General features: G+C 26.9%; 2 protein-coding genes across 2 annotated transcripts in view; both read right to left on the bottom strand.

Annotated features, from left to right (window-relative positions):
• The window catches only part of LOC100160836, a 5933-nt gene extending 2058 nt beyond the window's left edge, over positions 1-3875 (bottom strand). The window contains exons 1-3 of the mRNA XM_001950360.5: positions 3599-3875; positions 3313-3521; positions 334-573 (exon numbers count right to left, since the gene is read on the bottom strand). Of these exons, the coding sequence (XP_001950395.1) occupies positions 334-573; positions 3313-3521; positions 3599-3601 (452 nt within the window). The 5' untranslated portion in view covers positions 3602-3875. The remainder of the gene's footprint in view (positions 1-333; positions 574-3312; positions 3522-3598) is intronic.
• Positions 3876-10514: 6639 nt separating this feature from the next.
• LOC100162856 (uncharacterized) overlaps positions 10515-13829 on the bottom strand; it is an 8582-nt gene continuing 5267 nt past the window's right edge. Inside the window, 1 exon segment of the mRNA NM_001162081.1 lies at positions 10515-11302. Coding sequence (NP_001155553.1) covers positions 11140-11302 — 163 coding nt within the window. The 3' untranslated portion in view covers positions 10515-11139.

A 13829-nucleotide genomic window follows, 5' to 3' on the forward strand; every position in this document is an offset into this window, starting at 1 on the left:
GGAGCCCCCGCCAGCCCCCTAAAGGTTTATTTTAAGATACGGAATTGAAATATATTGAAAAACATTATAACAAACAAAAATAATGTTTAAATTGGTCAAAACTACATTACCAAAACCTGCTGCAGCCCCCTTGATTTAAATTTTTAAACATATTGACAAAATGAAAAAATCTTTATCGACATATTTTATAGAAAAACTTTTAATTTTAAATGTCTATAGCTATAGTGCTTAATGAAAATCAATACATTATTCCACTAAACAACTAGAAGAAACCAATAGTACAAAATAACTATCCATATAAATATATAATAATAAATAATTAAATTTTACCACCTGAATTCCATTGGAATATTTTGTATATCATCCACAAAGTATTTATTAAGAACATATTGTTTAGATAGATTCATATTGTAATCTTCCACATCACCTCCAACGTTTGACATGAGTTCATCGTTTCGTTCAAACCATACATTCAAATTAGCAATCAAAAAGTCCATATGATCAATAAACGGTCGATCTGCAGTGTGGATATTTGAAACAGCTAACAGTACACACTTTTTCGCAGATGTCCATCTAAAAAAAAAGTTGCTACTTTAGTACTATTGTCTATTACACTATCTATATACAGAGTGTATTTTGTATAGGTATCTTATATCATTGTACGCGGAATTTTTTAATGATTATGGAATTTCGAAAAAACGAAAAAAGACGTGTTTCTTTATTTTTAACAGGCATTTTTTAGTAAAATATGCATTTATATTCTTAATTGAAATAATTGGTATAGGTTTAATTCACAATAACTAAATTACTTTTTTTCATAACTATCTTTTTATACATTAAAATAAATTGGTAATCTAAAAAACACTAACAAAAATTGTTGGCAAAAATAGTTCATTAAAATCAGTATTATTATTGTCATTTATTATTATAATCGTATAATATTAGTTAATTCTTTTACTATTTTTTCTTCACAGCTACTTTTTTTTACAACAGTATAAATTTGGATTCTTTATTAGGTGGCTAAGGTAATGGTATTTGTCATTAATATATGTTATGTTTGGGGGTTAAAAAAAAGGTGTAACGAAAAAAATGCAATGTTTTTTTGTGCTATTCTCGTAGTGGTATAAACTTGAAATTTGAACCATAGGTTCCCCATAATGGTAGGTATTGCATGCAAAGAATGAATTTAGGTGTTTAATTTCATATCTCTTCGTTCTTTTTAGTATTGGACATTTACAAACTCAACATTTTATTTCGTACTTCTAATAGTTAATTTAATATAGCCACTATACGCCACTGAATAAAGCACATTTTATTTAGTGACGAATCATCATTTTCCCTTTGTGGAGAAGTGAACATTCAAAACTGTAGTTATTGGTCCGAATCTAATCCCCATGTCAAGAGACTAGGACGCTCAGTGACCCCAATAAATAAATATCTGGGCTGGTATTTTAGGGGATTATGTGATCGATCCGATATTTTTGAAGGCAACCTAACTGGTGAAAAGTACCTTGCTATGCTTCAAAATACCATTCTACCGTTAGTTGTTCGGACAATTGAAAATAATGACTAACGTGAGTTATACGAAGAAAAAATTGTTTTTCAACAAAATGGTGCCCAGCTCACTACAAAATTATTGTAAGGAATTATTTAAATCAAGAATATCCAGGCAAGTGGATTGGGCGACGCAGACCTATTGAATGGCCCCTGAGTCCTGAGATCACTGGACTTGACACTAATTGATTTTTTATGGGAAGTCATTTATAAAAGTGGTCTATAGAACAACTATAATGACACCACGGAGAGCTTGAACAAAAAATAATTGATGAATTCACTGCCGTAACTTAACAAGTGCTAATTTTCAAAATATTCATTAGGAATTTTAAGACCGTTTATATTATTGACAAGAAGAAAATGGTATGCATTTGTACATGTAATTTGAAAAAATTTTTTTATACATTTTCAAAAATATTTGTTTTTAATTCATCGGAGTTTCAACGTTAAATATTCATATTTAACAACAATATTTACATAAATAGTCAACATCCATAGGTATGGCACCTTGCTCTTTAATCAGAGTTAATCACATCAATAATTACCCAACGTTATCTCCAATATTGTTATTATAATAATTAAAAATCATTAACCTTAGCCACCTAATTAAGTATTCAAATTTAGTAATGAAAGTAACTGTACCTAATCAATTAGTTATGATTATAATAATAATTATTACAATAATATACTACTTAATACGTACTTATTTTATGATTTTATGATTGTATGATATATTGATATGCACATCATTACTTATTTCTAGTTACGTAACAATTATAGAGCATAGAACATTGTTCTAATGACTTACAAATAATAAGGTATCAATAACAAATTTGTGATATCCCAACAACAACACTCCATCAAACTCCGTGTTAATAAACGCTGAATATATAAAAAAAAACAGCTCTAAAAGATGTGATATAATTTATAGCTAATAGTCTTTGAAATATAGGTATCATTCATGTTAAAATAGTTTGCTCATTAAATTAACTTAGCTCGGTGACTTAAATTAAAAATGTAATAATACTTTTCATGCCATAATGAGTACATATAGTAATATAGTTTACTATCATTAAAATAATACGTATTGTACTATTGTATTACTAATCAAGTGTTTTAAAGTCGCCAAGCTAAGTTCAATTTATTATTTAGTAGACTATTTTAATATAAATAATATCTATATAGTTAAAAGACTTAGCTATACAATTATATCACAACTTTTAAAGCAGTTTTTTTATACATAGTATTTTTTTACACGGTGATTAACGGAGTGTTCTTGTTGGGATATTAAATACATGAGAGTTGTATTACCGATCACTTTATTTTTACACCACGACTATCTGAATTATATAAATTAATTGAATATATATAATAGTTATTTTATGTTCATCTTTGGAAGAAATTACATATAAAATAACCAAGAATAATGACTTATGTTAATTCGTTGTAATTTTATAATATTAATTAAACTTACCGACCACCACCACCTTATTAATAAAAAGTAATAACAATAGAAATATAATATAAAATATCCACACTGACAAACAGTTTCAGCTCAGAATCGTTTTTCGTATATAATGAAATATCATTGAATTCAAATTTAATACCATTTTACATCTTGTGACAAAAACGACACAAGTTATTAATATTTCTTTGAATTTTAAATTAAAAAAATGTCTTTAAAATGACGTGAACTACTTACTGTAATATTTAATGTACATATTATTATGTTTTATTTATATTATGCATTACACTAACCTGTTATTATCGATTTCGTTGATATCGATGTCTCCTTCATATTCTTCTAGATTATAATATATCCTGCGATTTGGAGTAGGAATGAAAACCTTGTATTTTTGTCCATCATCATTTTTCCAATAAAAATTGGACATTTTTGGAGGAGGAGTTTGCTCCACTTCATTTAACAAACGGTTTGATTCAAGTTGCATCAAATATTTTTCTGTAGCCTAAAACAATTTACACAATTAAAAGTTTTTAATAATAAGATAGTGGTTTTGATATTTTGTGTCAAAGATGTACAAACCATTTTGAAATAAATATTAAAACAATTAAATATTTCCAATGTTATGAATGTATACGGCGTGAATGGTCAATACGGCTATTAAAATATTAATTCTGGTTATAACCTTATAACAGAATTTTCGTAAGTTTTGTTCTAGAGTGGGGTATTAAAATACAAATCACAGTTTAGTATCAAGCGCTAGTATATAGTTGGTTATAGAAACAATAACGACTAATTGTTATGTGTAGCCGTGTAGGTGTAGGTCGTAGGTTTACGGCGACGGCAATACGGTATTAATGTAATTTGTCATCATCACTATAATGGCATTTTTCTTATCTGTCCCCACTCCTAAATACAATATACGCTCAACAGATTGCAAATAAGTTACATATTATATGTAAAACATTTAATAATATAGACACTAAACACTTAAACATATGACCAGTGTTGGAACTAGGAGGGGAAGCCAGGGATTGATCCCCGGGCGTAAAATTTTAGTGGGCGTAATTTTTCTTTGGGTCTTTTGATATTGTGGTGATGGCCACGTTCGAAGGAGTGAAAAACAAAAAATAAAGTTAATTCTAAGAATATGAATAGATTCGTTTTAGTATACTAAGTATACTAATATACTGGCATTACTGCATTAGCATACCTACTGAAGGTATACAACTAATATACTATAATTATTAAGATTCTGTGTGAAAGTGTGTAACTATTAACTACCTAGGCATTTATTGATGCTTTGTTTTCGTTAAAATGTCTGATACCCACAGAATAACTGTTATAAGATTATCAATAAACATACGATATATTATAACTGTATATTAAAAATTATGATAATAGTTTATAATATTTACCAAGAATCTTGTATATTATATTATAGAATTTAAACGTTATTCAATTTATGCGTTTAAACGTTTTTGAACTTAAGCTTTTAAACGTTTTAAAAATTTAAACGTTATGAAGCGTTTAGTGTTATCTGATGGATATAGCTTGTTACCCACACAAAACAGAGTGATTGAAAATTATAATATTACAAAAATAACCATAATATATTAAATTTTACTGATAGTTATAATTTTATAAATATTTTTTTTTTCAGGCTATTATATTTTTCAATCGTTTATCGTTTACTGATATGTTATCCATTATCGATTTCAATCGTTTTTTGATATGTTTAACGTTAAACTCATAACGTTATAAAAACGTTTTGAAGCCCTGGATATATAATCATGTGTGTGTAATCATTATCATGTGTGCAAAAAACGGTTCTGAACAGAGACGGTTTGGCAGCCTAGGATATTGTATATTATATTATAGGTACATTTATAACTACTAAATCATTTTAGAAGCTAATGGTTTTAAGCTGGTTTTTATTTTTTTTTTATCCTTTATACAAATTATCATATATCATTGAATTCAAGTTTAATACAATCCATTATACATTGACCCACTTGTAACCTACTGTACAGAAGAGTGACATCCACTTACCCCCGCATTTTAAATTTTAAGTTTGATAAATTTTGTTGAAATAAAAACTTTAAATATTTTTAAAAAAAAATTGTACATATGTATTTTTAATATTTTTCAGCTGCTATTGTAAAAATATATTAGGGGCCGTGTATTATATTTTCATGCTTTTTGATCAAACAAATAAAAATGTATTATTCTATGTTATATATAAATAAAATACAGTATAAGAAAATCGCTACCTGAGAAATCGAGTGAATTTCCAATGATGTTAAAATTTGAACTTTAAACGCTCATAAAAATTTAATTTGACTTTCCGGTAAAAACTTTTTTTTCATAAAGGTAGACAAACTTATGAGGAATCTTGTATTAAATTATCAAATCTTAGATAATAGATTTAAAAATACAAATTTTTATGAATTTCGAAGGTCGTAGACTTTATTGCTGATGGGCAGAAAAAATACTTAGTGCCCCCTAGACTGAAAAAGGATACAAGCTATACAATGGGAAATAAGATTGTGCAGTTTAATTATACCATTTTGGAATAAATATTAAAACAATTAAATATTCCGAATATCGTGAATGTATGTGGTGCAAATTAACTTTCGATACGGCTTTAAAATTATTAATTTTGATTCTTCGATAATTTACAACGTCCAGAATTTAGGTCAGTTTTGTTCTAGAATGGGATATTAAAATACAAACCACAGTTTATTACTAAGTATTAAATACTAAACTAGTACTTAGTACTAAACACTAAACTAGTACTTAGTACAAAATACTAGCTAGTATCGTTAAATATTCTATAGATACAATAACGTTTATTAGTTATGTGTTAGCCGATACCTATGTGTAGCTGTGTAGGTAGTGGGTTAGGTAGTAGGTAGTAGGTACACGGTAATTCTATCTATTATGTGGTAATACGGTATTACTGTAATTTGTTATCATCACTAATGGAATTTTTCTTATCTGCCCTCCCATAAATACAATTTATGCTGCAACAGATTGCAAATAAGTTACATATTATGATATGTAAAACATTTTATAACATAAACATTCAAACATTTCGACGTTTTGTTTTGTGTTTATTAGTTTATCGTTTTTGGTCTGAATATGAAATAGGTATTCTTTAGTACTTATTTAATACTTGAGCAGTTTATATTTTATTTATTTATTTTTTTTATTAGACATAAAAGACCGCGGCAGCTCTAGCCATTGGTCTGACAGTAAATTACATTATTATTACATATTTACATAACATTTATACATATTATATATAAAAGTTAAATTTCTTAATATAAAGTGGACTTTTTTAGAAAAATAAATAATTTTTGAATTGCAGTTGCTTCAGGACTGAGGATTTCGTGTAGGTGTTGAGCAGTTTAAATGATTAATAGAAATATATTTGATAAAGTAGTACCTAGGTACCTAAAGGTATTTGTTGACAATGTATCGTGGTTGATCTCAATTATTTTCAATAAGTATTCAAGCCGATGTTTATTAATAAATACCTACTCAACTCACTAGGTACTCATTTATATTTTATGTGATATTAGTTTTTAAATGTTTATTCAAAATTAATTTTCATTAAAATGGTAATGTTTTATAGGTATTTTATTTTATATAGGTATATTAATAAAAATGTTGTAACTACGTAATCGATTGTTTTGAATAACTTTTATTTTTCTTTATCTAAAACAGCTTAAGTTCCTAGAAACAAATATTTTGCTTTATAGATAGAGATACAAACACCAGCCATAGTAATATATCAAAAAGGATCAATATTAGCTATTTCCAAAAACTCTTTCGTAAAATATCTACATATGAATTACAGTAAGACTCTAATTCTTCTTTAAAATTAAATATATAATTTTCCTGAATTGTAGTATCGTACCATTTTTAAAATTCTTGTTTATTCCCTGTTTTCATTTTCAAATGTGGGAAGTCAGTGGAGGATCCAAGGGGGTAAAGGGGGCATTCTCCCAATATCCGTAGTTTCCCTTTGTTTTACACTGTGTTTAGCTAATTTTGTAGCCAAATTTTTGAACTTTTTGTATTTATGCTCTTCCCCCGCCAAAAAAATTAAGCCCGAAATTGGATCCGTATACGAAAATCGTGGTTTTCACATGACTTTCCACATGATTCGAAAAATCTTGGAATGTTTACGTATACGAATGTGTTCGGCCGTGTGAAAAAGATCGCTACGATTCATTCGAGTGGGAGTGTGGCATTTGGAAACGTTTTTCCGTATACGAATAAACAATAATTATCACAATGTTTTATCATGATCGTTTATTAAATTCGATTGTTGAGTAATGAGTATACCTATACTATATTATACAATTATTATAATATTATAATTATAATATGTTATTGAATTACCTACTTACCTATGTAACATACGTAATTAGATAAGTAACACCCTTTAATAATAATAAATTATTAAAATACTCAAAAATTCCCTAAAAATTGCTTCTATGCCTTAAAAATTCAAATTAATGCGCTTAAAAAATGCACTTAATTTTTTTTTTAACAAGCTTTAAACAAAAAATAATTTGAAATCTTAAAATTAAATTAAAAAACTGAATTTTAGTGCCGCTGTATACCATTAGGATGTATACCTAACCTATACCACGATTAAAGATAGTATGGTTGCCCAACGAATCTAGAAAAGTGTCTACCGAAATTAATCTCCATTATCAGTATTAAACAGCTGGAGACTTACGCTCTAGCGCTTATTTGTTGTAGTGACTCTAAAGGCAATTAGGTACCTTTCAAATGTAAATTGTAGTTCCGTGATGGCCACTATGACATATAAGCGCTAGTGCTTAAGTCTCCAGGTGTTTAATTTAACTTGAATACTGATTATAGAGATTCATCTCGGTAGACACTTTTGAAGTATGAGAATCATACATCGATGGGCAACCATACTATCTATAGCCGTGATCCATACGAACGATTTGGGGAACTCGAATCCGTATACGAATGAAAAAGATTAAAGAATACGGTTTTTTGTTCGTATACGGAAATATATCATGTGAATCGTTCGTATACGGATAAATCCGTATGATTTCAAAAATAGGCGTACTGGATCCACCAATGTGGGAAGTAACCATTTTTCAGCTTTTTAATACTAAAAGTTTTGGGAAACTACCGAGTGAAGCTTGAATGAAATTACTACTATATATTAAATATTTGATTTCTAATAACATTTGTTTTGTACATTAAGAAATATTGTGGACACCAAAGTTATTTTATATAACTTTTTATGTTTAAAAAAATTTCATACATGAAAATAATTTCAATTATGCAAAAAAAAAATCCGTGTAACATATATTTGGTACCAAACATTCGGATCAAAGCTCTCAATAATCTTGGCTTTCGATTTACTAAATATGCATTGGCCAGCTCTGATTTCTATGTCCGGAATCAAGAAAAAAAAATTTATATACTTCAAAGTTGTAGTAAGAAACATTGTTTTTATTCAATTGTAGTAAATTTACTTTTCTAATTGATCACCTAAAGATGATGATGTGTGATCGACGATCGTCAAATGTCGTATACAAATCTGTTTCATTTAAATCTCTTAGTTGTCCTGTTTTTAATATATTTAACATCCAGCTAATTAAAACAAATTATAATAATAATTGAAACTAAATATAGGTATACTTTAAAAAAAAATCACAGTTTTAGTGTAACAATATTTACATTGCTTTTTATTCATACAAATATTATTTTATAAAATAAATAATATTAATCAATATTTTAAATATTTTTAAAATAACATTCAATTATTCAAAGAATTTTATTTTATATTATATCACAAGAAACAAAAATTACAAAAACGAAAAATTTAGTGTGAATTAATAGAACTAATAGAATTAATAGCATTAACACCTTAAATCAGTAAACACATACCTTATAATGCATATTATTTGCTTTATCTTACTTGTCCAAATTATTTTAAAGAATTTACGTAGGTATAATGTATTAATATATGAATTTACATTGTGTATAAACCATGATTGAATACGTCCAAATCGGTTTACATTTGGTCCTTAGTCGTTACTCGTTATATGGACTGATTTAATAATATCTTTGAATAAATAGTTTTATTTTGTAACGCGCTACTTTATGAATGAAAAACTAACGTAACGTGATAAAAAAATGTTGGGCGACGTGAATGTAATTTAAATAAAAATATTTAACGTAATTGTATTACTTTTCAAAAGTAATTTACCCTACACTGCTTAATGCTTATAATGCATATTTATTTTATTTTAAAAGCGAGTGAATGTTACATTGTGCGCATACGCGGAGTATGTGTTTCTGTCGTGTAAATTATGCGTGACCAATGCTCACAGCTCACCGCTCAGGACTGTGGTGAACGATGTATTTAATATTACGACTCTGTAAGTTAGTATAATTGGTTAATGCATGTACCTATAAGTATTAAGACGTGTTGTAGGCTATTTCTGACGAGTTGTCCTTCTGATTTGCGTCATAATATATTGTTGCTATTTTTTTTTTCTCCATTTGTATAATATTTTAGCAGTAGTATTTTGCTGCTTAAGTATATACCATATTTTTGCGCACGTGTGGGTTATGTGTTCCTGTCGTGTATAATATTTGTAAGCTATACGTGATTATCATTGCGGTGTACAAAGTACCTATTTGATATTTTAACTTTATACGTTATAATACGTAGTTTGGGTCAAGTATGCATATACACGTCATGCGTGTTTTGTTTTGGTGAAATGATATTCCGATTTACGTCATAATACATATTGGTTATCTATTTTTTTACCTTTGTGTAAAGTTTTAGCAATGATATTTTGGCACTTAAGTTTTGTATTTTTCCCATGCGTGGGTATAAATATTGTAGGCAGTTTTTTGATGAGATGGCATTCAAATGATTTATTCACAAAACCAATATTTAACCAATATTTAGAGTGATACATTGGATTGGTTTACCTTAATGCCTTATTATAAGAGACACAGATAAAAAAAAGTAACAAAGATAATAATAACCACTTGTAATCTACTGTACAGCAGAGCGACATCCACTTACCCGCTTTTTAATATTTATATCAAGTAATTCCATCACGGGATAGATTCTTCTTTCTTCCTCCTTTGTGTAATAAATATTTTATTTACAAAAAATAAATATATATGTCATAAATCTTTTGAATTCTAAAGATATTAGAATAATATTCCTGAGATATAAATAGATATCGAACTGAGAGTACAGACGTATCTATAATATAAAAGTTGAAATATGCAGAGAAATAAAGAATATAATATGTTTATTTAATTAATATTTGATTTATAGGATACAAAGATAACATTATAATAATTAATATATTGCTCAAATAAAATATTTGAAATATTCTATGTACGCATATTCAATTTTGGATCATAAGTCATGCATAGGTACAATATAAAAAATATATATAAAAACTTGATAATTTTATAGATATATATTTTTAAATGACAATATTGTTTTGATAATAATTATATCTACAATATTTTAATTCCATATAATATGTATATTGTATATAATGTATAATTAGTTTACATTTGTATTTACTATAAAATTGACTAATATCTAGAAGAATATAAAATGAGTATGTTTGTAGTAATATTAAGTTGTTACGCTGTCGTTGTCCATGTAAATAAAACTAATTTTTAAGACAAATTAGTTATAATATAATATTGATTATACTATTATAGATATACCTATGATGTTTTTATGATGTTTTGAATTCAATATTTATTATTTATAAAATTTATAAATTAAAAATCCAATACTACGATTTTAAATAATTTAAAATCAAAATATTCCTTATCAGTAAATTGTTTTCATACTTTAAATCAAATCTTTACAACACTGTATACGTAATGATATATAGGTAGATTATAATATTTATAAAATAAGTGCCTTTTGTTAAAGTTTTAGTGGAAATAATCGTGCAAAGTTATGTAAATCATAAACTTGATATAAAATATTGTGCTAAAAATTATTATTTTTTATAGGTAATATTATAATGGAACTATGCATATATTCCATATTAAGCACTCTATGATCAGCATCATTGTCCATGACCTTGTCCATAAGCATAAACTCCATGATTTCGATCATTGGCAAAACGTTCTGCTGCTAATTCGAATCCAATATTCATCGCATGAATTACATTTAACGCATCATTGTCAGGATGCACCGTTATTTCACCTTTGAATTCTGCATATCTCCCTCTATTTGAATAAACAAAAATTATACAAATCAGAAAAAAGTTAGATATGATTGAACCAACAAAGTATACACCTACAAACATACAATAATAATGAATAGGTACGTTTGTTATACTTCCAATTTCTCAAATTACGTAATTCACGACATGTATAAAGATAAAAATCCAAATTTACTATAATCCTATACTATATAGGTATTATATATATTATATATAAAGAGATAGAGGCACGCATACTTCGGTGCAACTCAATTGCGCACTTTTTACCTTTTTATATTTGACAAAATATAATACAAAATATAAAATTTATTTTATTTTATATTGTTGGCTTAAATTGTTATAGTTTAAGCTTTAAGAAAACCACTATACCCACCTATATGATACCTTGTACCTATATTCAGTTATTACGGATACTATATAATGACGGCAACGGGTCTGTAAATAATATTTTATTACCAATAACTGATACGTGTTAGTGGCTGTGTTTTCAAACGTATTCATTTTAAAACGTATTCACATCCCATAATATCCTATAAAAAAGTTAGATAATATTTATTTTACAGTCACATACTCACATACGTGATATTTATTGTGGCAGTCTCATACCACGCAACGTGTATAATATTTCCGTCTTTTTTTTGTGCAATATTGTTTTGGGAAAATGTAGACGCAAATACAAAACAATTTGAAATCAAAAAAGCTAATCCGTGTATTTTATTTGATTTGGTTGATTAGGGTATGGATTTAGTGAATATAAAGTTCTGAAAAAGTGTGGAAATATTATCGCTGTATAAACAAAAATTGTTCTACCAGTTTACTAGTTAACAAGGATGTAACTAAAGTGTTGAGTATGTTAAATGAGCATACCTACACATGACGAGATTCCAGAAAATATTGTTGGTAGGCCAATTGTGAGTTCTCGTTTAAAAAGAAAATGCGGAAATGATTTTTTCACTAGGCCAAATAAAATATATTACTTACATTAGATTTCATTTAGGTCAATCTTGGTTCAGGAAAATTCAAAGTGAAAATAATTTATTACAAAAACTATAATTCAATATCTGACCTAGGTATTTGGTTGAAACAATTGTTTGCACTTGGATTTTTACCCTCAGAAAATGTAGAAGATGCTTTTGCTTATTTAATTGAAAATACCCCTGCTGATAGTTTTGAATTTGCCGCCTTGCCGATTATATACTGAACAATTACATATCATCTGATGGCGATTTTATTTTACTGAACCTTCAATACAGAGGCAAGAATGGGCCAGTATTTTTACATTGTCACTATAATGTTCAGTTTTGTAATTCTCCAAGTTCTCTTATTCACCGAGTTATACATATTTTATTAGGTATTCAATATTTAAAGTGAATCTTATTTAAAAATATATAGTATAAAACAACAAAATATTAATAAGCCTCGTAATGAACAAAAAGAAAATATTTTAATTCTAACTAAAACGTGGAAAAAATATAAAAACTAAAGATATCATTAAATAATTTTTTACTGATATTGGGACTACATTTTTGTGCTAAAAAGTTATAAGAACTTGATCTTAGTTATATTATCTATTTTTTTTTTAACCATAGGTATTACGTTATTATTAATGTTGGGAAATTTTTTGAATTTTATGAATTAAATTTATGTTACAATTAATTGTTTTTTGTTTCGTGTATATATATTATAATGTACCTACTAAGTTTTAGTATATTGTAAGTAAATCATTAAATATATTATAGAATAATAAAATTATTATTAATTTCTTTAATTCCAACCATACAAAATATTTGTGTTGCGAAATCATGTTGGGTTTTCTCAAATATAAAAAGGCAAAAGTTGTGCAATCGTGTTTTTTTTTTTTCATGTAAAAATGTAAAAACTGCTCAATCGTTTTACGTTCTGTTTGTACGACGGAGACAAAGCATACGGGTTCTCTTAAATCTTAATAATTATGAGTTTATGAGTAATATTATAGTAAATATAATTAATTACTATTTTATTTTTATTCACTTGTAGGGTCATATGGTAACTGAAGGCTCTTTGTAGCTATAAAAGCATCCAACTTTGATTTAGCAAAATTACTTCAGAAGAAATAAAAATCTGGTGTGCAATCGTGTTACGCCCTGTATACTTGGTGTCACAGAATTAATTAATAAACTATGAAGATATTAAATGTTAATTGTGAATATACATGTAGGTATAATTAATAATTACATACAATACACTATTTAAATTATAAACAATTTTTTATTAAAAATGTATTTAAAAAAAAATCTATATTACATAGGTACCTACTACCTAGCAAGTGTATTACATTAAATGTGTCCCTTTGTTCTATTACATATTATACAGGAAAGATTTACTAATATTGGTATGTTTTATTCATTAAGTTACCTGGGTACTAAAAATAATAATATGTGATATGCATATGATACTATAATAATTAACTATATAACATGTACAACATTCTTGGCAGAAATTAGTTTAACGATACTTAACTACCTACTACAACTATATAATAGAAACATAAA

Source organism: Acyrthosiphon pisum, chromosome A2, assembly GCF_005508785.2.
Source record: "Acyrthosiphon pisum isolate AL4f chromosome A2, pea_aphid_22Mar2018_4r6ur, whole genome shotgun sequence".
NCBI classification, from domain to species: Eukaryota; Metazoa; Arthropoda; class Insecta; order Hemiptera; family Aphididae; genus Acyrthosiphon; species Acyrthosiphon pisum.